The sequence below is a fragment of the Panthera leo genome, chromosome C2 (assembly GCF_018350215.1).
Source record: "Panthera leo isolate Ple1 chromosome C2, P.leo_Ple1_pat1.1, whole genome shotgun sequence".
In the NCBI taxonomy this organism is placed as follows: Eukaryota; Metazoa; Chordata; class Mammalia; order Carnivora; family Felidae; genus Panthera; species Panthera leo.
Window position 1 is genome coordinate 103,316,176 of NC_056687.1, and position 25,167 is coordinate 103,341,342.

General features: G+C 39.6%; 1 protein-coding gene across 1 annotated transcript; it reads right to left on the minus strand.

The window, feature by feature from the left end:
• Positions 1 to 24,699, minus strand: OTOL1 (otolin 1). Its single transcript, XM_042903020.1, has 6 exons — positions 24,656 to 24,699; positions 21,696 to 21,780; positions 9,305 to 9,676; positions 6,012 to 6,101; positions 1,768 to 1,839; positions 1 to 1,157 (listed from the first exon to the last, which is right to left on the minus strand). Exons 3-6 carry the CDS (start codon positions 9,666 to 9,668, stop codon positions 259 to 261), a joined length of 1,425 nt encoding a protein of 474 aa, XP_042758954.1. The 5' UTR covers positions 9,669 to 9,676; positions 21,696 to 21,780; positions 24,656 to 24,699; the 3' UTR covers positions 1 to 258.
• Positions 24,700 to 25,167: the final 468 nt, after the last annotated feature.

Sequence of the window (25,167 nt, forward strand, 5' to 3'; positions counted from 1 at the left end):
CATTATAATGCTAAATGAAAAAAGCTAAACTACAAAATTAATAGACACATGTTTCCAATACATATAAATATATTTTTTAAAGGTGATGTCTTAAAATAGGCAGAGTAATTGACTTTAGGTTATACAATATTTTTCTTATTTTTTCTGTATCATTTTTATACTCATGAAAAACATAATGAAAGTTGTTCTTTTTAGTAATACTACCTGTGTTACCTGACTTATTCCACTGAACCCAAACTACAGCATTCAAGACACAGCTTATGGTGAAATTCCAGAATTTTCCTCTGGGTACAAAAGGAACCCAGTAAAAATGCTATCATCCTCAGGGCTGACATAGACCCCATTCCAATCTTTCGAAACTTCCAACCAGACTTGGTCCCCTGCACTTAATTTCAGGATGATAAGAAGAGACGCCTGGTCTATTTCATGGCCATAGAGCGTTTCTCTGGACTTGAACTGCTTCTTATTCCGGGCCACCAGGCTGATGCGAGCGGGTCTGCCCCTCACAGCGACATGGTAGGAAAATACATATGCGCCAGGAACACTACAGTTAAATTTGCCAGTGACAGGGCTGTAATTCCCTTGGTCATTATAGAGAACCTTGTCAAATTTGATTGGGATGTTGGGAGGAGGGAAAGGCTTCGATAAAGTGGCGCTGAAGGCTGACCGCAGCACTCTGGCCACCTCCCCCTTGGAGCCTTTGAAGCCCCGAGAGCCCTTCTTGCCAATAGATCCCCGGACCCCTTTGCTCCCAACCTCACCTTTTGGCCCCACAGGCCCCGCAAGACCAGGAGGACCTAACTCTCCCTTTTCTCCCTTAACTCCTGGATCCCCTGGGGCCCCAGGCAGCCCATCTGGGCCGCTTTTGCCTTCCGTTCCAGTATCTCCTTTGCTACCTTTTTCCCCTTTCAGACCCTCCTCACCTTTTTCTCCCTTCCCTCCCCTCTGCCCAGACTGCCCACAGCAGCCCTTTTCCCCCATCTCCCCTTTCTCTCCCTTGGCCCCAGGCTCTCCATTCAAGCCAGGTGAGCCCGCAGCCCCCTGGTCTCCTTTATCTCCTTGGGTACCATTTGCACACGTGTCCCCTTTGGAGCCTTTTTGCCCCTTCACTCCTGTCAGTCCGATGTTTCCTCTCTCCCCCTTAGGACCAAGGCCACCTGAAACAGAAAGTCCAAATGACATTCAAGGATCACATTGAACAGAACGCTATTACCACAGAGCTCACGAAACAGAAATGACACCTACTCACTGAGGCTGGAACCCCAACTCCTGTCTCAGCCACAGCTGTGCCATTTGGATCCTGCGGCTCTCTCACAGGGGGAGGAGTTAATGCCACCAAGTAGTGACAACCTATATTTAAATCTCATAAATCTAGTTCTATTTTTTTTTTGTACTTTTAAGATAAGAAACAGGATTTAGAACCACAGCAACCCATGGTAGTCCATTACCCTTTGTGTTTTGGCCCAACCCAAGTATTCCCCTACATCTCCACTAAGTCCATCCAAACCCAAAATCCCACAGGCAGAGAAGCTGAAGCTGTCTTTTTCCCAAAGACAGCTAGACTGAGGACACGAGCTCAGAAGCTTTTATTTAGTCTTCAAACTACCTGACCAGCACCTGTTGCACTCTAGCAATCAGGACACTGAAGTATGAGAATAAAAGCAATTCGTATGTCCATCTTACCTCCTGCATAAGTACAAACAGGAAGAAAATTAGGGGCTGTGCTGCACACATGACTGAACGCAATAGATACAGTTTACACTCTACCTGGTTCTCCGGGTTTTCCCGGGTATCCTGGGGTTCCACTTGTTCCTTGGTCCCCACGTTCCCCTTTAAGTCCTAAAATGATACCAAGATTAACTTTCTTCCAACTATATTAGTTATGGTATAACTAACATCCATTTTGTAACCATGTTACAATCCAACACTTCCTCTACCAAAATGGATAAAGGAAAAACGATATGGGAAAAAAATTTATCGAGCATGATTAGGAATATTTTGTTCCAGTTGATGGTGAACCATTTAAACAAGATTTGGGATAGTGCCAATCTCTTTGCACAAAATTCAGCTTTTCCCCAGCATTCTCCTTGCTCTTCAAATCTCTCATGAAATTCATGATATTTTGTCTTGTTATTTATGTGTTTGTTTTTTCTTCTTATGAATCTTGAATAACAGTTAAAATATCCCCTTCTTTATGTTCCCCACAATGCCTAAAAAAGAGTGTCACCACCTTATAACACAGAGCACACGTTCTGCAATTAGCTAAAACTAATCATATCAAAAACCCTTCCCCGGGCACCTGGGTGGCTCAGTCGGTTAAGCTTCCGACTTTGGCTCAGGTCATGATCTCACGGTTTATGGGTTCGAGCCCCAGGTTGGGCTCTGTGCTGACAGCTCGGAGCCTGGAGCCTGCTTCAGATTCTGTGTCTCCCTCTCTCTCTGCCCCTCCCCCACTCATACTCTGTCTCTCAAAAATAAATAAAATATTAAAAAATTAAACAAAAAAAACCCCATCCAGGATAGTGAATATAAATACAAATATAAATATAAAATGCAAATATATAGTCCTTGACATAGAGCATTAGGGAAAAGCCAATTTTCATTGTGTTTGGAATTTTTTTCATATGCCCTTTGGACAAATCACAGAACTGTAAAAATTCATGTTTGAAAAGAAATCTAAAGATCTAGGTTTTGGGATATTTTCCCAGTGCCACAAAATGCATTTTTATACTGGACCTGCTAAAGGCCCCTCCTGTTACAGTACAACCACACTAAATTCATTTTTATTGAAAATGATAATAGCAGTAATAATAGTAGGAGGAATAATAGTTAATTTTTATTGAGCATTTCCTTTGTGCCAAGTAATGTTCCAAGTTCTTAACAAGATTTTTAAAGAATTTAATCCAGGGGCACCTGGGAGGCTCAGTCAGTTAAGCATCTAACTCTTGATTTGAGCACAGGTCATGATCTCACAGTTTCTGAGTTCAAGCCCTGTGTTGGGCTCCACACTGAGAGTGTGGAAGCTGCTTGGGATTCTGTGTCTCCCTCTCTCTCTGCCCTTCCCTTGCTTTCTCTCTCTCTCTCAAAATAAATAAATAAACTGTAAAAAAAAATTAATCTGGTGGCACAGTCAGTTAAGGGGTCGACTCTTGATTTCCCATCAAGTTATGATCTCACTGTCATGAGATCCAGCCCAGAGTCAGGCTCTACATCCAGCATGGAGCCTGCTTGGTATTCTTTCTCTCCCACTCTCTCTGACCCTCCCCTGCTCGTGTGTGTGCATGTGCTCAAGTGCTCTCTCTCTCTTTCAAAAATAAAAAAATAAGTAAATAATTTTTAAAAATTAATCCAACCTTTTCAATTCAAAATTAATTCTCATTTGATATTAACATAGCCCCTTGGATAACAGGGAGACTCATATAACAGAGCACATTTCATCAATGGGAACATTTTTCATTTACAGAAGTTTATAGCATCTCCCCTCAAGAAAGGTAGAGCAGATATTTTTACCACTTTTTATCACAGAAGAAACTGAAGTATGAAAGTTTACAAATTCGCATACAGTCAAACATGACTGTATGTAACATTGGTTGGCATCAGTTTGCCAACCATATTATTTATGATACAACTAATATTTTTTTTACTTTTTTAATTTATTAATTTTTATTTATTTGGTTTTATAGATATAACTCCTTTCTTATGTGCTGAAAATTTTTAAATTTTACTTTCTTTTTTTTTTTTTAATTTAAACCCAAGTTAGTTAACATATAGAGTAGTAATGATTTCAGGAGTAGAATTTAGTGATCCATCATTTATGTACAACGCCCAGTGCTCATCCCAATAAGTGCCCTCCTTAATGCCCATCACCCATTTAGCCCATCCCCCCCACCCAATATCCTTCCAGTAAGCTTCAGTTTGTTCTCTGTATTTAAGAGTCTCTTATGGTTTGCCTCCCTTCTTATCTTATTTTTACTTCCCTTCCCCTATGTTCATCAGTTTTGTTTCTTAAATTCCACATATGAGTGAAATTATGTGATATTTGTCTTTCTCTGACTTACTTTGTTTTTTTGTTTTATTTTTGTTAGGGAAAAAGAAATCCAATGTCAAATTACAAATCGTGAGAAGAGACTCCCCCCACCACCAAATTTCACAAGACCAGCTAGAGAAATCCCACATAAACTGCTCAGTAGTTTTCTAAGTAGCTGACCCCCTTCCATTACCATTCCACATAAAATTTACAATTTGGAAATTAACCCATAGGCCATCAGGAGAATATCTGTATCCCTTTGGAGAGAACCCAACTCTGAATGGAAGTGAAGGACTATTCTAACCCCCGTCCTTGCCAATACTCATATACCAGCCTTACTGCACAGTTATTCTGGTTCTCAATTTCAATTTAACTGCTTACATTGAGTTTACTTAATCAGGTTGTGATGAACCAGAATGCAGTCATTCAACTCATTTATTATTTTAACTTTCAATCTTAACCAAGAGTCCAAGCTAAGTCTGGAAATAAAAAGAAAGTAGAGTTGCCCCTTTATAGAGACTGGCTGAATGAATTTCTACTTTTGATCTTTCATCAAAGTGTAATCTTAAGAACCTTATCTTATCATACTTCCCTGTTTTTTTCTTCTACTTCCAGAAGTCTGGCTTCCAAAATGTATGAATCACTGGGGAGGTTCATCACTCATCTTTATTTCACAGGGCTTTCTGCTAACATAATTCAGCCACAAAAGGATTAAATGTTTCCGAGAATGAAAATCGCATAACTGACAACTGTGAAGGAGCTCTTTCTTACCTTAGCATCTTTTTGGAGTAATTACTTCACTGAATATTCTACTAGAAATGAGTTAGACAGTTCCTCAGCCATGTGGAGGGTGATGTATAGATGATATTAGGTCTTTTGACATGTGACACTGAGGCTAAAACATTTAACTTGATGGATAGATGGTATTTCTACAGGCTGGTAGTATTCACTGCGGAATTTTTAAATGTCCCGGTGAATCTATAACCTTCCCTCAATGTCTTGAAGCACTTAGAGAACCAGGGATTTCCCCTGGCTGATAGATCTATGGAATTACAGAATTTCTGAGCCGGAAAAGATCTATGAAAGCACACATAACCACAAATCTTCTTTGATAGTAAATAGGATATAAATAAATACCTAGTCTATTCCCCATTGATTTCCAGATGAGGTAAAGTGACTGGTACAAGGTCATTGCTACAAGCTTGATTTCTTCCATTTTAATTCAGTGCTCTTTCCACTCCTGATTGGAGTGAGCCAAAAAGGCATGTCATATTCTCCTTAGTAAGGATGCTATCAATCTAAACAGAATAATTCTATAGGGTTATAGCCTGCTCTAGTTAGTTTTATCTAATACAAAATTAATGTGTATCATGAGGAAGAGCTCACTCAGGAGTATACCGGAAAGGATCCTTCCCCAGAGACTATACCCTGTGGTTCCCAGTCACTAGGTCAGCTGTGTGGCCAACAAGACATAGAAAAGATGTGTGAGGGGTGCCTGGGTAGCTCAGTCAGTTAGGCGTCCAGCTGTTAATTTCTGCTCAGGCTATGATCTCATGTTCATGAGATTGAGCCCCCCATCAGGCTCTGGGTGGGTGTGGAGTCTGCTTAAGATTCTTTCTTTCCCTCTCCCTCTGCCCCTCCCCTGCTCTCACGTGCCTGTGCTCGCTCTCTCTCTCTCTCTCTCTCTCTCTTAAAAAGAAGAAAAGACAAGATGTGTGAGAGCCTACATGTGTGGAAGGGAAGGAGGGAGGGTGGAGAGAGAGAGAGAAACGTTACCAGAAAACTTTAAAGTCCCTCAATAGACTATTTATAAAGTTAACATTTTTATATCAAATATAACTTGCAATATGCCTTACCAAGTTTTTTACATTTTTAAAAAATGATCCACCTGCAAGAATATGGTATTTACTTAGCAGGTTGCTCTCCTGAAAAATGATACAGAACATGTCTTGAGTTTTGACACGAAATGGATATAAGTACCTACCTTTCTCTCCTTTCTGGCCTTTTGGACCTGGGGGTCCAACAATTCCTGGTGGCCCTGGGATCCCCATTCCACCAGCCTCTCCCTTAAGACCTGGAAATGAGATTTAAAACCATCAGGATAAAAAAAAAATTCTCTTTTGAAATTCATTAGTTCTGGAAAAAAAAATTTTTTTAGGTGTCATTTCATTGAGACCAATAACTGTCAGAGTCTTAATAATAAAATCCGGGTAAGACTAAAACAACTACATAATCCTAAGGACAATATTTTTGTCTGATTTATAATTTTGTGCCACCTGAATAGATAAATTGAGCCCATTAGTCCTTGTCACTGGATTCATGGCAGCAGTGAAACGATTCAGGGAAGCACTGCCATATCAAACAAGGACAAAATGATTATCTGGCTCTTAACCTCATGTGGACCACACTCTCTAATTGGAAGTAAAACCCAATACCTAGCATTTTTGGTTTTCTCATTCATTCACTTATGCATTTTTTCAGGAAGTATTGCTGAGGCCTCCTAGACACCAAGCACCATACGAGGTGTTAAGAATCAGCTATCAACATCCCAGCTGTTCTTTCCCTGGTGGAGCTGAGAGCCTGGGAGAGATAAACACTGAACAATAACCACACCAATAAGTAGAAATTATCACATTGCAGCTAGTGAGGCAAAGGAAAACAGGAAAGTCCCATTATAGATTGTGCTAAAAGAACCTAATTTATGCTATCAGAGGAGACATCCCTGGGAAAATGACAAATGAACGAATTAGGATTTTCTGAAACAAAAAAAAAAAAAAAAAAAAAGAAGGAAAAAGAAAAAAAAACAACCCCAAAATACATAGATGAGCATTTTGGGAAAAGACCATGGTGTTTTTAAGAAACTGAAAGACGAGCACAGTGGGTGGGGCGCCTGGGTGGCTCAGTTAGTTAAGTGTCCGACTCTTGGTTTCAGCTCAGGTCATGATCTCGAGGTTTGTGAGTTTGAGCCCCGCATTGGGCTCTGCGCTGGGAGTGCAGAGCCTGCTTGGGATTCTCTCTCTCCCTCTCTCTCTGCCTCTCCCACACACTTTCTCTCAAAATAAACAAATAAAGTTTACAAAAATGATAATAAAATAAAATAGTTGGGTTTGAGAGGGTTTATTGTCATTTTCCAGTTTGTTTAATGTCCCTCTTATGCTAGATTTCTAACTTTTTAACCAAACAGCATCTTTGAAACACTGAAACAGTAGAATAAATATCTATGAATCTCAGAAACAAGACCCTATTAGGCTGAGAAGAGGAAAAGACTCCTACTACAGCTAACTGGAAAAACAAACACAATTTATTGAGCACTTATTCTATCAGGTACCACAGTGAGTCTTTACGTGTATTACCTCATTCTGTCTCTTGATGACCCCATGAAGTTGGTACTATTCTTATCCCATTTTACTACTCTCTTTATTGTCTATTTATTTTTGAGAGAGAGAGAAAAAAAAAGAGAGAATCAGTAGGCGAGGGGCAGAGAGAGGGAGACACAGAATCCAAAGCGGGCTCCAGGCTCTGAGCTGTCAGCACAGAGCTGGGTACAGGGCTCGAACTCAAGAACCATGAGATCATGACCTTAGCCGAAGTCGGATGCTTAACTGACTGAGCCACCCAGGCACCCCTTAATTTTTTTTTTATTTTCATTTATTTTTGAGACAGAGAGAGAGAGAAAGAGAGCACAAGTGTAAGCAGGGGAGGGGCACAGAAAGAGAGGGAGACACAGAATTGAAAACAGGCTCCAGGCTCTGAGCTGTCAGCACAGAGCCCAACACGAGGCTCAAACTTATGAACCACGAGATCATGACCTGAGCCCAAGTCCAATGCTTAACCAACTGAGCCACCCACTCACCCCCCACTTCTACTATTTTGTAAACTGAGACTTAGGTAATGACGCTTCCCAAAGGTAGGACCATGATAGACAAGACATTCTGAGCTCTTGAACACTCTGCTCTGTGCTGACTTGTTCAGACTAAAACATATGAGCACCCCAGGCAGGCAAATAATTTGGCATACGTGCAAAATGTTTGTCCTATGTATTTAGAGGAGAGACTGAGCTCTGAGAACTGTCCAGCTAATCTACCAAAGGGTAAAACAAAAGCTCTCATGTGACAGACCTACAGCCTTAGAAGACAGTTTAGCAACCAGCTGTGTTTACTTGACCATGTCCTTGGAGGTCTTCACCCTCAAGCAGCTCACCAGCCAGATATGATACTAAGAGGAATTCTGGTAAATGTAATTTTCTCGGTATCATTGCATTTCCAATAATGTTTCAGCAATCCAGAAATCTTCATGCCCTGACCACTGCCCAGCAACTCTACCTTTTAATTCCAGCTCTGCATGAATATTGATCACATTTCCCAAAAGGTTCCTACTATAGGATGAAATGAATGAAAAGCTTAATGAGGGTGCACAATTTCTGCTTTTATAACTTTAAGTTCTGCAGGCAAGACATAACAAATATATATATGTCATTTTTTTTAGGGAATAGTGAATTTTAAACTGACACTCCTATCTCAATTTTACCTGAGTTCTCTGCTATATGACATGTAAAAGCTGAAATGTATTACAGTAAAACTCAGTATATGCATAATGTATATATTAAAGATATCTTAAATTTTGAAATATATAACCATGATGTTCAATGGAGAACATTGTTGGGCAAGGATACAGTGTTGCCTTGGAATCTCAATGAAGAGCAAACTGAATCCTGCCCCTTATTCTCCCCGTCCCAGACATGCCATTTCTAATCCTAACTACAAATAGCACTCCAGAAATCCATCAGTCAAGACACATTCTAACTAGCCAGCAGAATTTTCATTTACCCTTTTTACATCAGCCATTAACGAGAAGACTGTACTGGCAGTAAGTTTGTAATGTGAAGAACTGTGTGCCAGGGCTGGGGTCAGGAGCCTGGTTTCTGCTCTAGCCAGCGCTGTCCAATAGAACTTTCTGCACTGATGAAAATGCTCTGTATCTGTACCGCCCAATACAGTAGTCTTTGGCCACGTGTGGCCATTGAGCATTGGAAATGTGGCTAGTGTCATTGAGGAACTGAATTTTTAATATTAATGTTTATGTTTATTTTTATTAATAGCCACACGTGTGGCTGGTGGGCAACACAGCACCCATTTGCATTTGTCACGGTGTTACACCTAGACCCTGTCACCATTTGCAGGACAATGTAGAAACCTTTGGGACAATTCTACCTCCAATCCACCTCTCAACTCCAAGAACATCCAGGTAGGAAATATGGCTTCATGCACTTTCAAATACCTGGCTTTCCAGTCTCTCCAGGTTCTCCTTTTTGCCCTGGGACAGATGAACAACAATCACAGCAATTCAGAAAAAAATCAGCCGTGTCAAGAGTGAAGTTTTCAAAGGGGAAGAGAGTGGCAGTACCGAAGGCAGAATCTAGGGCTGGGGGGTTGGGGGTCGGTTCCACCATTTCAGCCACTTCTGTGAAAGGAATTTCCTCTTCTTCTGGAGGTGGGCCACTGGACGGCTTTAGACCCTTCGGCATCTCTTTTCCGTCAGATTTCTTCGTAAATTTGGGATGTGGTGTGGTCTTTGCTACTGTGTCCATACCAGCAAAAGCCAAAATAATTAAAATGGCACACAGCCAAGAAAACATCCACATAGTTGAGGCTGGAAGAAAGATATAATGGGAATATATATACACATATGACATGAGATCCAAATGTAATGATTAAGTGATATAAATATATAAGAAGGAAATATATAAACGCATATGAACCATAAGAATAAACAGTATGCATAATATTGAGTGGTATTTTAAATGCATTTTAATGCAAATATGTACTTGAATCACAACAGGATATTTTGTTTACTTAAAATATTTATCATAAGGAAGATTTTGCTTCAATTCTCCTTTCTGGTTGTTTTCCTGGTGCTACATGTTCTAAAATATTGTTTTCAATCATTCAAATTATCTTGCCAACTAGCGAACATGATCTATAATAAATGCAACATGACTTAATAGCTCATATACCCTGTGGAAAACAAATATGTATAATTTCCTGACTGACCTCACTCAGATTTATAGGAATCAAATACATTTGTATTAGAGGGAGATGAAAAATATTGAGCTGAGTAGTTTATTCCAGCAAACTCAATTATTTCAAGAAAAAATACTGGTGAAAGGGTCCTTAAATCTACTAGGGATAATGGTCCTGTTGTGAGAGCAATTTTTTAGAATCTATTGTAATAAATGGAGAGAGAGGGAATAAAAAGATCATAAACTTGAATATATGCTATATCTTCCGATTCTTCACATGTCATTTAACTCTCCAATTCTTCACTTCATCATTTGAGGAGTTTTCCTGAAAACTCACATTTATCCTTGCATGATTTTAATGGGGCAGAGGGTGGTTATTCTTATTAAGGCTTTTATTAATCAGAGTGATATGAGACAAAGTTCCCAATGAAGTGAAATTGTGAAGTGCGGTCCCCAGCAACTCACAGCCGTTCAGATGTTACCAACAGATGGCCAGGGGTAGAAATGCATGTTTTCTGGTTGGAAAAAGGAGCAGTATGAGGGTAAAGAGAATGGGTTAAGGATCGTAATAACACCTACTATTTATAGAGCTCCTACTATGACCAGCTGCCTTACATTCACCCATCTAATCAGTTCTCAAAACTGCTCTGCCAGGTAGAAGACACTATTCATCTTCACGAATGAGGACACAGGAACCAAGGGGTTCTACGCCTCATTCAAGATCATGCAATCAGAAAGTTATGAATTCAGAGCTGAAATCCAAGTCTGTTTAATTTCAAAGCCTCAGAGCACCGGGCTGGCTCGGTCGGTTAAGAGTCCGACTTCGGCTCAGGTCATGATCTCACAGCTCGTGACTTCGAGCCCCACGTTGGGCTCTGTGCTGACAGCTCAGAGCCTGGAGCCTGCTTCAGATTCTGTGTCTCCCTCTCTCTCTGTCCTTCCACTGCTCATGCTCTGTCTCTCTTTCTCTCAAAAGTAAATAAACATTTTTAAAAAATGCTTTTTTAATTTCAAAGCCTCAATCCTTTCCCACAAATCACATGGCATTTGTAAGGATGACACTAAAGAACAAGAAATCCAAGGGCAGGATCAGTGGAAGAATAAATCAGAGGAGATGAGAAAGGGCTCAGATAAGATGCTGCATTTCTAAAATCATATAAAATCCCAAAACGCTAACTTTCCTTCAAGTTGTCTTCATTGCCATATTCACCCTCTCAACCAGTATTTACTGAAAATCAACAATGCCACAAACACGGAGAAAGCAAACGTGAGCCATGGTGTTTGTCCTTAAGGAGTGTACAGTCTGCTCGGAAAGATGAAAAACAGCAAAAGCAAAGAGGAAAGTGTGAAGGGTAAGTGATCGCACTGCATTTTCCCAAATATAGACCTGATGTCCCACTCTCCTCCAACCCCTGCAAAAGTCAGCGCATAAACCAGAGTTACTAAGCATCAATCAGCTAAATTCAGGCCCAGCAAAAACCAGGCAACAGAAGTATTCCAGCTACATATAAAATAGTTCAAGTTTCATCAATTCACACAATTGCTGTCAGTAAAACATTCATTTATTTGTTCAACAAACATTTATTTGAGCATCTCTGAAGTGCCAGGTCCCGTGCTGGGTCACAGAACATAAAGACAAGTAAAACCCAGCCCCATCCCTAAGGATCTTGTCTGCGCTGAACATCCGAACACAGCAAATATCCAAAGTGCAAAGTATCCAAAGTGAAATATTGGTAACTTCTAATTCTCTCGCCACTTTGCCATAAGAACTCAACTTTGCAGAATGCTGAGTATAAATGCTCTAAGACATTGCTTATGCTCTCTTAAACAAATGAAATCATATGGAAAAATAACCCTTTTTTTCCTCACTAAAACATGTCTGTGTTTTACCATGCATACAAAGTATTTCTGACCCTGAAAACATGTTATGATAGCCTCTCGGTAAGCCAGTCCTAAGGTGGCCAATAAGAGAGAAGCTGATATAGTAAGAGATAAGCTGTTGGGATTGGGAGGAGAAGGGATCTAACACCAGGAACATGACAGGCATTGTCCAGGCACTTTATAATTATTATTTCAATTACATCACACATGAACCATGCAAGATAAGATTTACTATGCCCATATAATGGCATATAAAACTCAGGCACAACAAAAATAGACACAAAGATCAATAGGACAAAATAGGAAACCCAGAAATAAACCTACAATTATATGGTCAATTAATCTTCAACAAAGCAGGAAAGAATATCCAATTGGAAAAGACAGTCTCTTCCACAAATGGTAATGGAACAACTTTCCAGGAACATGGAAAAGAATAAAGTGGACCACTTTCTTACACCATACACAAAAATAAATTCAAAATGGATGAAAGACCTAGATGTGAAACCGTAAAAATCCTAGAAGAAAACACAGGCAGTAACTTCTTTGACATCAGCTGTAGCCACTTCTTTCTAGATATGTCTCCTGAGACAAGGGAAGCAAAAGCAAAAATGAACTATTAGGATTACATCAAAATAAAAACCTTCTGCATGGTGAAGGAAACAATCAACAAAACTAAAAGGCAACTGAAGGAATGGGAGAAGATATTTGCAAATGACATATCAGATAAAGGGTTAGTAATCAAAATATACTAAGAACATATAAAACTCAACACCAAAAAACAGATAACCCATTCAAAAAATGAGCAGAAGACATGAGTAGACATTTTTCCAAAGAAGACATACAGATGGCCAACAGGCACATGAAAAGATGCTCAACATCACTAATCATCAGGGAAATAAAAATCAAAACTACAATGAAATATCACCTCACACCTGTCAGAATGGCTAAAATTAACATAAGAAATAGCAGGTACTGGTGAGGATGTGGAGAGAGGGGAACCTTCTTGCACTGTTGGTGGTAATGTAAACTGGTACAGCCACTTTGCAAAACAGTATGGAGGTTCCTCAAAAAGTTAAAAATAGAACTACCCTAGTACCCAGCAAATGCACTGCTATTTACTCAAAGGATACAAAATTACTAATTCAAAGGTATATATGCACCCTGATGTTTATAGTAGCATTATCTACAATAGCCAAACTATGGAAACAGCCCAAGTGTATATCGATCGAAAAATAGATAAAGAAGATGTGATATGTATATATACACATACATGGTATGTTACTCAGCCATAAAAAAAGATTGAAATCTTGCCATTTGCAATGACATGGATGAAGCTACAGAGTATTATGCTAAATGAAATAAATCAGTCAGAGAAAGACAAATGTCATATGATTTCACTCATATGTGGAATTTAAGAGGCAAAACAAATGAGCAAAGGGTGAAAAAAGAGAGAGAGAGAGATAAACCACGAAATAGATTCTTAACTATAGAGAAAAAACTGATGGTTTCCAGAGGGGAGGTGGATGGAAGGATGGGTTAAATAGGTGATGGGGATTAGGGAGTGCACTTGTGATGAGCACCAGGTGATATATGGAGGTATATATCATATACTATATATATAATTCTCTGTATTATATATAGTACTATATTATATACCTGAAACTAATATTACACTATAAGTAAATTAACTGGAATTTAATTAAAAATTCCCATCAATGGATGAATGGATAAAGATGTGGTATATATATACAATGGAGTATTACTCAGCAATCAAAAAGAATGAAATCTTGCATTTGCAACTATGCGGATGGAACTGGAGGGTATTATGCTAAGTGAAATAGTCAGAGGAAGACAAGTATCACAAGACTTCACTCATATGAGGACTTTAGACACAAAACAGATGACCATAAGGGAAGGGAAGAAAAATCATATAAAAACAGGGAGGGGAACAAAACATAAGAGACAAGTAAATATGGAGAACAAACAGAGGGTTACTGGAGGGGTTGTAGGAGGGGGAATGGGCTAAATGGGTAAGGGGCATTAAGAAATCTACTCCTGAAATCATTGTTGCACTATATGCTAATTTGGATGTAATTAAAAAAATAAAATTAAAAAGAAAAAATACTTTAAAATTCAGGCACAGAAAGTTAAGTAGCCTGCCTGAGATCACGGTTTAGTAAGCAGTAGAGCTAGGATTAAAACCTAGGCCCATTTGACTCCAAAGTCAGCTCATGCACTTTCCACTGTCCCATGTTGCCTGGGGATTAATGAGTGACCATTGATGCTGCAGAAGGCATTAAGCTGAACCCTTCATGGAGCTCAGCTCTAGGCCTTTCAGTGGAAGAAAGATATTTCCCACTGAGAAGAAACAGGAACTTAATGGGAAACATGAGGAAGAGAGATGAGAAGTCTGGCTCTGATGGTGGAACATACTAGTGTGGAGCAAAGTTACAGAGGGAAACAAAGCACATCCAGCCAGAAACCAAAGAGCTACAGAAAAGAATGAGCAGAGCAACAAATGTAAGGAAGGTGCTTGGTGACCATATTTGGAAGTGTGAATTGTCCTCATATGTTTTCTTTGCATTGTGGCTTCCTGCTTCCCAATTTAAGTCCAGATGTTAAAGGATAATGTAGTTGGTACATTAAGACTATGATGAGGTTCCCCAAGAATTTGTACATGAGGAAAAACATAGGCCCTTTGAAAACCAACAGAGGAAGAGTTGATAGCAAGCTGACAGTACATATATGTAATTTCTTTTCAATTGAAATTTTTTCATGTTGATGAAAAAACATAAAAACCTAACCGAACACAACTTCCACGAGTTAAGCAAGTAAGGGATTCTAATCAAATTTTAAGTCACTGAAACAATAAAACATGACTCAGATGCTAACGCTGAAGTTTAATGCAGGTGTAAATCTTAACACAGTGATTAGAAGTAAAAATCCTAAATATTGCCTGGAACATAAATGTTTCAAGAGCAAAAAGTTAGGTATCTTTTGTTTCTATGTTCCCAGTGCCTAGCATAATGTTTGCGAATAATATGTATCCTATTAATGTTTGCTGTACTGAAATGAAGTAAATGTAATAGATTGCATTATTTTCTCCAATTTCCCATTCCACCCTGTATTCACACTGTTTGAGATATGAATTTTGCACAAAAGAAATGAGGTCTGTACTCCAAACCCTTGACTTTGAGTTCAGCCATGTGATTTTGGCCAATAGAATGAGATGGCAGTAACAGGGTGCCATATCCAAGCCTAGGTTCCAAGAGCCCTTATGTGCTTCCACTTGCTCTCTTGCAGTTTGGCCATTTCCCTAGAATATGCATGGACAAGTTTGCTTGTCACAGAGAAGGATGAGAGACACATGGAGCAGAGTTCAGGTAAGCTGCCCTAGTCAAGTACAATCTAGAGAGTCCCTAGCTGATCTTCAGACATATGAGTGAGCCCAGATGAGACCGGTTAAGGCCAGTCTAGACCAAACAACCCTCACGAATCCCACAGAACATGCTAGTTATCTACTCTTGTGTAAAAAAGACCTCAAACTCAGAAACTGAAAATAACTTTTATCGTAGCTCACAATTTCATGGTCAGGAATTTGGGCCTGGATCAGTTATGCGATTCTTCTGCTCCATGAGACATACTTAGGGTCACTTAGCAGTATTCAGCCATTGCATGGGATAGTCTGGAAAGGCCTCACTGCAAGTCCAATGCCTTGTTAGAAATGGAAGAAAAGTGGGCTCTCCTATCACCTGGCCTCTCTAGCGTGCCAGTTTCAAGATTGTCAGGTTTCTTCAATCATGCCTTGGGGCTCCCAAAGAGAGAATTCCAAGAACATGAAAGCTGCCAATCCATTTAGGCTATACCTAAGAATGGCACAACATCTGTGTTAAGTTTCATTAGTCATGGCAGTCACAGAGGCCAGCCAGACTCAAAGGGAAGGGGCATAGCCTCTACTTCTCAGTGAGAGGAGTGCCAAATAATCTCTGGCCAGCTTGAATCCACCATAGACACTCAAGCTATAATTTGTAAGTCATGGAATTTTGACAGGATCAGCAGCAAAAGCTAACTAATATCAATAGCTCCAACCTCTAGCCTAACACCATATTTGCTATCGTTGAGACAGAACTAAGCGGCCCCCAGGCAGCACCATCTTATCTTCAACCAGCAGCAGACATCCTGTGTGCTCCCCCAACTCATCAATCTGCCCCCATAGTCCTGGAAGTTGCACCCATTGACAGTTCCTAAACAGAAGTTGAGCCAACCTTTGTTGAAATGCTATCAGAAGGGATCTTGAAGATTCTTCAAACTTGAATGCCCCTTCCAACCTTGAGAGTCTATGATGTGGTCTTATAACAATAGATACTTTGACAATAAGTGAAAATCTGTTCATAACATAAAATTTCACTCTAAGTGTAGGGGACACTACATTTCCTCTACTGATATACTTTTCTCTCTCATTAAGACAGTGCCCATGCTTGGGAGGACATCCTGTGAAGATTCATTAGTTCTTTTCTCAACTTAGAAGTAAGGTATTTATATTGATTTAATAGTCTACGTTTGTAAAATGACTTGACGAGTTTCACGTGGAGGCTAGGGCCATGGATTACAAAGAAATTTAATAACTGACTAGCAAGTACTCTACTATAAGGACTAAAAGGGATTGGCTTTGTAGCTGGCCAGTCATGAGTAGGGTTGAGCTCTTCCACTTACTAGTTGCTTCATTTGGAACAGGTTAGCGTACCTCTCTAAGTCTTGGTTCCTCGATTCTAAAATGGAGACGGTAATAGTAGCTTCATTTTGTATGGTCGTGAAAGTTAATGAGATAATGCATGAATAGCTCTTAACACAGTGCCCTTAGTAACTGTTGGGCTATTATTTTAGTGAGGATTAGACCTAATGAAATTAACTAGCCAGAAATAGTATTTCAAAGCAGTGACAAGTGTTTCCTATTCTCATATTGTGTCAGACTGGCAGTTGGCCCATTTCTATCCTCTTTTATGTTCTCCTCTATATCTCAAGGGCTCAAAGCCTAAGAACTACTTTTCCCAGAATCTCTTGTCATCAGGTTCCAGTTTAGTTTCTGCCAGTGAGAGACACTTACACAGAAGACAGGAAAATAGCAAAAGCCATTTTTCTTCTGCTGGCAGCAGCTGGAATGCAGGGACTTCTGCAGAATTGAAGTTTGACACACCAACACGATTTCCTGCCTTGGTTCTGTGGGTGGCTGTGACCACTGACAGAAGTCTTCTGCAGGTCCTGCCCTGGGCATCAATAGCAAAATCCCAAACCTCTGAAGGTTAGAGGCAAACCTGACAGCTAGTGACAGCCCTGTACCTCTCCCGCCTTCAATGACTGCATCAGTACCCAATTACTCGTAATAAATTCCAGATTTAATCCTGTACTGCATCCTGAATCCTACATTATTATTCTTCTCCAATTACTTTATCTCCACTTCCTTTATCATAAACTCCCAGGCTGTCTTATATACTGTCTTATATCCAATCTTACATTCTTTTTCTTACCCTAACCACTCTTCATCCATCTATAACATCTTAATCTGTCAGAAACTAGCTGGATCCAATTATGTCCCAAGAAGTTTTGTCAGAAGATCCTCCCACAATGTTCTGAGCCTGCACATATGTAATCCACACCAATGTTGTATTCCAGGTGCATTCTTGAATGCTGATTTAAGTATAAATGTTGACTTTGAAATAATTTGAAGCATGTGGATATGTATGGATCAGTTCTCCATCTGTGAAAGGGTTGACATTTGTTTTACTTTATACAGAGCAACCTTCACCCTGTGACCTTTGTATAGTTATATAAAATTATTAGATGAACTTTTATGTGTTTCATATTCCTTTTCTATCTTAATAGTTACTTTTGGCTTCTCACATTTCATTATGACCGATATTCCATGCTGTGTTCCTTCTCATACCCAAGTTTCATGCTATTCTTTCCTTCTTTCAGTCAACAGGTGTTTATTAAACACCTATGCTGAGTCATACATTGTATTATATGCAGGAGTTAGAGGGAAAAAAAATATCTGCTGTCACAGAGCTTACATTCTAATGGCAGTGACAAATATCAGATGGTAAAAATAATCAATATTTCAGACTGTAATAAATGGTAGGGAGGAAATAAATAGGGGTATTTGATAAAGAGTGACAAGGAAAGATTGTTTCAGACAGGTTGCTAGAGAAAGCCTATCTGAGCAATAACACTTAAGCTGATAGCAAGGCCTGAGGAAAGAGCATTGATGAATCAGAAGGAGCTGGTCACGAGACAGGCAAGAAGAGTTTTCCAAGCAGCAGGAACTGGATGTGCCTTGGTACAGAGAGAGAAGGAAGGCCCAGAGGCCCTGGAGGCATGGAGAGAGAGGGAGCCTGGCATGGTCCCCCCACCCCGTCCCCCCGGGACACACTGTGTAACTGCTGTTGACCTTTGTAAGGATTCGAGGTTTGTTCTACAGGCTGTAAAAAGTCACTCAATGTTCAAGCAGGGGAGAGGCCCTGGCTGTTGTGTGGAGAATGGTTGCAGAGGGGACAAAACAAGAAGCAGTAAAAGCAGGTGGGAGCTGCTGTAGTCCAGGCAGTAAGAGACGAGAGAGGCTTACAAGTTTGTTGCCATTATTTTGCCAATTAAAAGATCACCCTTTCTGGAAAACAATCATCATTTTATTTAATTTCTATCTGAAAATTGCATATTCAACGCATTTAAATTAGAATTTAAGTTTACAGTTTGAGTTTAGAAGGTTTCTTAGGATTGTGGTTTAAATCTATATCACTTTGAGAAAACAAAGAGACCACAGTGAGTCTACATGTGGGAAAATTCTTGAAGAATACGATTAATAATTATTTTCCTTTAGAAACACAAGGTGAGGTTGAGTTGTTGGTCAAGGTTTTATTTTAAAATATACAATGAATCTGGGGTACCTGGGTGGCTCAATAGGCTGGGCATCCAACTCTTGATTTCAGCTCAGGTCATGATCTCATGATTGGTGACATCAAGCCCCACACTGGCCTCTGCACTGACAGTGTGGAGTCTGCTTAGGATTCTCTCTGCCTTTCTCCTGCTTGTGAGTGCTCTCTTTCTCTCAAAATAAATAAATAAACATTTAAAATATACATATACATGGGGCGCCTGGGTGGCTCAATCGGTTGAGCGCCCGACTTCAGCTCAGGTCATGATCTCACAGTCCGTGAGTTCGAGCCCCGCGTTGGGCTCTGTGCTGATGGCTCGGAGCCTGGACCTTGCTTCAGATTCTGTGTCTCCCTCTCTCTCTGTCCCTCTCCTGCTCATGCTCTGTCTCTCTGTGTCTCAAAAATAATTAAAAACATTAAAAAATGTTTTTAATATACATATACATATATACATATAAGACATACACACACACACACACACACACACTAAATCTGAGATAGTTTTGCACTAGGAAGTACAACCTAGGCACACAGATGTTTGCATAGAAATGATGCTTGGTCAATTTTGTCTCCCCAAGACCAGAATAATAAATCCCTAGTTTCCCTGAGTGGATTTTAGGAGATCTTAAAGTAAGATCTTAGCCCCAACTCCTGATGAAACAGCTTGAGTGGGACAGACTGGGTTGGGCTGAGAGGCTTTCCCTGTGCTGAGGTATGAAAGGAAAAGAGGTAGGGTTGTAAGAGGTCTGAACTCCAGTCAAGTAATGGGATGATTTCAGGGCTTGTTCATCCTGAAGGGATGCTGGCATCCCCGTGACTTCCCTGCCTAAATAAGTAACCTAAAGTGTAATGGAGAGTCGGGGACAGCAGCTACAAGGGCTCACTACCATCACAGCCACTTCCTGTGTGTTTACCCTCAGGAGGGAGGTCCCAAGACAAGGGCATGGTATAGAAGGGTGTGAGGAAAAGGAGATTTGGGAAGGACAGTTGCTACTGCTTCTTCCTTCTCTTGCCTTGAGAGCTACATCCATTGAATAATCCTCCTTTCTTTGTAAGGTGCCTCGTGTTGAGTTCTCAGTGCTAAGCCACCTTGGTGTGGAGGATTCCTGATAAGCTGTTTTCTCCTGCCCCATTTTTCCAACAAACTCACAGGCCTCCTAAAGCTCAGATTTTGAATTCATTTGCAAATGTAATGCCATGAAAAGGAAGAAGGAGAAATTTTGTAACTGCAGATTCCTATTTCCCACTTTATTTTTTAAGGGCAATTCCAGAGTGATTGTAATCAGCTCTGATAAGCTTTGCTCATCCCTTTGTGTTGATAGATGCAGCAAAAGCACCGCCATTTCTATTATCCAGTGGGAGACTATTTCTCCCAGAGTGTCTAAATAAGCGAATCCATTACAATTTTATTAAGCACATTGAATATAATATTACATTCCACCACATTAAATGCTTCTTGTATATAACAAGGGTGCAGTAAAATAGAAACATTCTCAGCATTTTTCTGTTAGATAAAAGGGATTGGCTTTAGTTCAGAATCTAACACTGTAAAAAAAAAAAAAGTCTAGAAGCAAACATGGATAGTTTGTTTGTTTGTTTGTTTTTCTCTATGCATGCCACCACTTTGTCACCTACTCCTCTTCCCCTGAACCCCGTCTTAAATCAAGGTGGTGGGACAGGAAGCAGAATGTTCCAAATGGCACATGAGGCCCATGGCACTGGATTAGGTGCAGAAAAAGAACTGCACTCAGGAGAGCTGGGAGCAATCAGAATAGGGCAGGACAAAGTAATAATTCAGGTGACCAGTTGGTGGAAAAGCAAACTCACCTACATGGATGAATAGACAGGTTAAAAATACACATTAAATTTAGACATGAAAACAAGCCCTCATTCCACATCTCCAAAACCTAAAAGAAACCTTAAAGGATGGGATCAGGCAAAGACAAGAACAAAATTATTGCCTCTGTTTCATCTTTTTTTTTTTTTTTCCTTCTCAGGGATTTCAAGTTTGTCTGCCAGAGTGGTTTTCTGACTTTAGAGACAGGGAGAAAGGAGGCGGTGAGAGCATAGTATGAACGAGCCAGTGTGCCGCTGGACAGCATTTCAGGCTGACTTAGTCCACCGGTTGTAAGAAAGCAGTGAGGCATAGAGTGTAAAGGTGGGCTAGGTGGGGAGATGGGTACTGTCTGTACTTCCTGCTCCGCTCTTCTGTAAACCTAGAACTACTCTAAACAATAAAGTTCATTAATTAAAAAAGGAAAAAAAAAAAAAGCAACAGAGCCTGAACATGATTGATTTGTGTACTATTTGTTTATTAGTTGGTCCCAGCAGCAGTTAATCACCTATCAAAGTTGCTGTTGAAAAACTGAACTTAAAATTTACATGTGCTCCTAATACCTGTTTGTTAAGTTTGGGCATGTTAATAAAAATCAATGATGGAGCCAAACTGAGTTCCGTGGTAGAAACCTCCTCCAGGAAGCAGAGATCTCAATGAGATTTTCCTACTTCCTGGGTATAAATTATTTATATGCCCATTTAATAAGTATGCCCAAACCTAAGCAAACCACATTACCTTTTGGAGACCAAGAAGAATGCCTGTTGTAGGATATTCCTCTGTAGGGCTGGGAATCACTACGGAAAAGGACTAGAAGATCCTCACTCCCGCTTCATCCAGTCCATCTACAATTAGCCAGAGGTTCTCTGAAGGGGAGGTTCCGGGGAAGCGTCAGGATATAGAATCTAACAGATTGGAGGGCTTTAAGGAAAAGGAGTTTGTCTTTGAAGGAAAAGGTGGTTTTCTAATGATGTGATAGCTACAGAATCGTCATCACTAGCAGCTTACCTTCTGCTGATTACGCTGCTCCTCCGTGTGGAAAGACGTGTGTTGGTCCTTTCGTCAGCCCACTCACATGCTCAGATGCAGGGAACTCAAATATGAAGTAAAACTACTGCAGTTACAGCATGAAAGAAATGCTCTATCATACAAATATCTCCAATAAACAAATTTCCATTTGTCTTTAATTTCTGCCGTGTTTAAGATCCGTCCCCCTTTTTTCTCAATCTGGGGCTCTGAACCTACTACCCCAATTATCCTCTTCTAAACAAACATTCAGAAAGTCAGAAGTTTGTCAACAGACACTGGGTACATCCCAAAATATATCAGTCCCTATCCTGCCCTTTGGAATCTGTACTAGTTCCATCAAATAACTTAAATTAACAAACTTAGAGCAGACACCCTAGAAACATTTTAATCAGGAGTTACCAAGAGAAATCGATCTAGGCCTATAGGTATTGGAGTTCATTCCTACCCTGTCTCTAGTTCTCAAAAAATTCTTTAAAAACCCTTAATCACTCCTAACCATTCATAAGGCCATTGTCAGTGACCTGTACCATCATTTAGAAAAGGCAGAAACAGGGGCACCTGGGTGGGTCATTTGGTTAAGTATCTGACTCTAGATTTCAGCTCAGGTCATGATCTCATGGTTCATGGGATAAAGCCCTGCATTGAGCTCTGCACTGACAGCACAGAGCCTACTTGGAGTTCTCTCTCTCTCTCTCTCTCTCTCTGCCCATCCCCCACTAACATTCTCTGTAGATAAATAAATAAACATTAAAAAAATTCTAAAAATAAAAAATAAAGGCAGAAAAATGGAAGGATATAGGCCACACTGTATTTATCTGGGTTGTGCTGACATGCTGATCCCAGCACCTCCCTGCTTGGTTCTAACTCTGTAATTTGACGTTAGGCTCTAAAACATTTTCGTGGATCTGGGTTCTGTTAACTCCATGAAAGGAAGCCCAGAGCCTGGGTCACTAGCAACTGCATGAGACCTGGGGTAAGTCACTCAGCCACTATGGTTCAATGTCCCTGTATTAAAAGCAGTCAGTTTGGACTAGGTGAGCCATAAATAAAGTCTTTTCTAATTCTAAAGTAGTAAGATTCTTGTCCCAACAAATTCTGACTAATCATAGCACTCAATAATTAAATATTGTTATATCTTCATTTTGTCACCTGCTCCGGGGCCTATTCCAGGATTTCCGCATCAGGTCACAGAAAGCTCTACCTGTGGCAATGGCTCTGGAAGACACTTTAGAGGTCAAGGGCTCTCCCAGAGGGAATTGAGAATCCCAGAATAAGGGTGTCTCTGATAAGCATCAGGTTTGGTATCAGCCAAGAGAAGAACAGAGGGGGTCTGTCCCTGAAAAAAACTACGAAGACATTAAAGCTTCACATGAAAACCAGCAGTCACTTTCTCTTTCAGGACAGCCTTGCTATTTAATACCCCAAAAGACCAAGGACAAAGAATGGCATTGTATAAGCACTGTAACTCAAGCAATTAGCCAGGTAATGGTCTGTGGGGTTCATTATAGCAGAATGTCAATTAAAACACTTGGAAGGAGATTATGCAAAGCCCTGAGATTTCAAATCTTATAAACTACCCAGTAAGACTAAATTATAGTAAATGTCATATTACTACAGTGGGTATCACATAAATGAAAATAAAATTTTTCTAATATAGACTCTTGCTTAATATCTCATAAATCCCAGAAATTGAAAAGGGCGGCCAAGTGTCTAGTCTTGATTCAACAGTAAAGAAAATGAGATCAAGAATGTCATGTTTGAATTGAATATCTTCTTTCCCACCTTTGGCCTAATTACGGAATACTTTGTATATCTCTAGCTAATTGTTTTTTGAAGATTAAAAAATATAGCTATTAGTTTTAATTTGGATTTCTGCCAATGGACTTTAAGCAGGAAGATTAGAAAAGGAATGGATACAATGTGAATTTCAGAAAGAAAATTATTTCTCAGAAAGATCTTTAGATAAGATTTCTCTGTTTAATGACTTGTCTGACTTCATTCTCACGGAAGCATAGCATTTCTTTTTATATGTATGTGCAGATGTGTCATCAGAAAAATTGACTTCTTCAAAATCGACAATAAATGATAGAGTTCTTTATGAAATTTCAAAAATTGAAATAGCATTTGGCATCCAAATAGATGTCTATAATTATTTTTCCTAAACACTGGTAGAAAGAACACGATATATAAAAGTTTGTTTCTGTCCTAAACCCTTCCAGTCAGGTTGAAACCAGTAGTTAATTTTTATTCAGGAATTATAAGTCCTTTAGAGAAGGGAGTGAAAATAAAATAACGAATAGATCTAGAAATGTAATGTTCCACTAATTCTATCATAGAAAGCCAAATGCATGTTAAATTTGTGTCTTTATTTATAATTTTTCTGTAAAATACCACAGGCATATCAAATTTTTAAAGCAAAATGTCTTGTCTCCTTACCAGATAGTTGTTGTGATAGAAAACATATTTTTAATGCAACTGCCTACATCATCTTAACTGAAAATATACCACACTATTATAATCTAAACAAAACCTGATTTTTAAGACTTTCATTGCACATCGTCTCTGCAAGGGGATTAAATATTGCATGGAACCAAAAATACGTAGTTCTATCCCAGTAATCTCAATATATTACAGTCTCCCTTTAGAATTTAGTCATTCTGCTTATCTCACAGATATTCATAAACTTAGTGACTTTAAAATTAAAAATGATTCTATACTCCATACCACAACCTTCCACATTTCAAAAATCAATTCAAAAAATAGATTTAACACCACAGAGGAAAGACTGCTTTCTATCAATTGCATGCTTTTATCATTTCTATTCATATTCTTATTTCCTTGAGGCAAATTATATCAACAGGACTTTTGTAAGCCTGGGATCTTACTGCAAAAGACCTGATGGAAGATAAAATAAATCAATGTTTGTAATCATCGCCTACCTTATGGATGTTTCCTTATCAGGAATCCCTCTCCTGGAAGGCACATTGGAAAGTTCGATTTCATTTATCATGAGATAGGGGTCTGTTTTATTTCTTTCAAGATTTGCCCCTACCCAATGAGAGGTGAGTGCCCTTGATGAGGGGAGTGGTGACTTTTTCTGACTCTGAAGAAAGGCTCTGAAATCTGATGAAAGGCAAATGCCTCAGGAATACTGAAGTCTTAGCTGCTCACTGGCCTGAACTTGTCTGCCAATCCCCTCGGTTTAAGGAATTACCTTCATCCTAATACTTTCAGGTCATGACACCATAATGTCAAACAACTCTCCGGTTTGGGAAATACTATATTATTCTGAAGGATCTCCACTGGAATCTGTTATTCAGGCAGTATTTGGGTATATCTGTTTCCATTGCTGAGTGAGCCCTCCCTGGAGGAGAACAACCACTTGGGTGACATTTGTGAACACACTCCCACCACCCTCTCTTTTACTGCACAGGCCTGCCACCCATTGAGA

Excerpts from the sequence above, each read along its gene's own strand:
- OTOL1 (XM_042903020.1), bottom strand. The coding sequence starts at position 9,668 with ATGTGGATGTTTTCTTGGCTGTGTGCCATTTTAATTATTTTGGCTTTT. Across the intron at positions 1,840-6,011 it reads AGGCCAGAAAGGAGAGAAAG|GACTTAAAGGGGAACGTGGG; the intron begins GTAGGTACTTAT and ends GTATCATTTTAG. Across the intron at positions 1,158-1,767 it reads GGGAAAACCCGGAGAACCAG|GTGGCCTTGGTCCTAAGGGG; the intron begins GTAGAGTGTAAA and ends TTTCTGTTTCAG.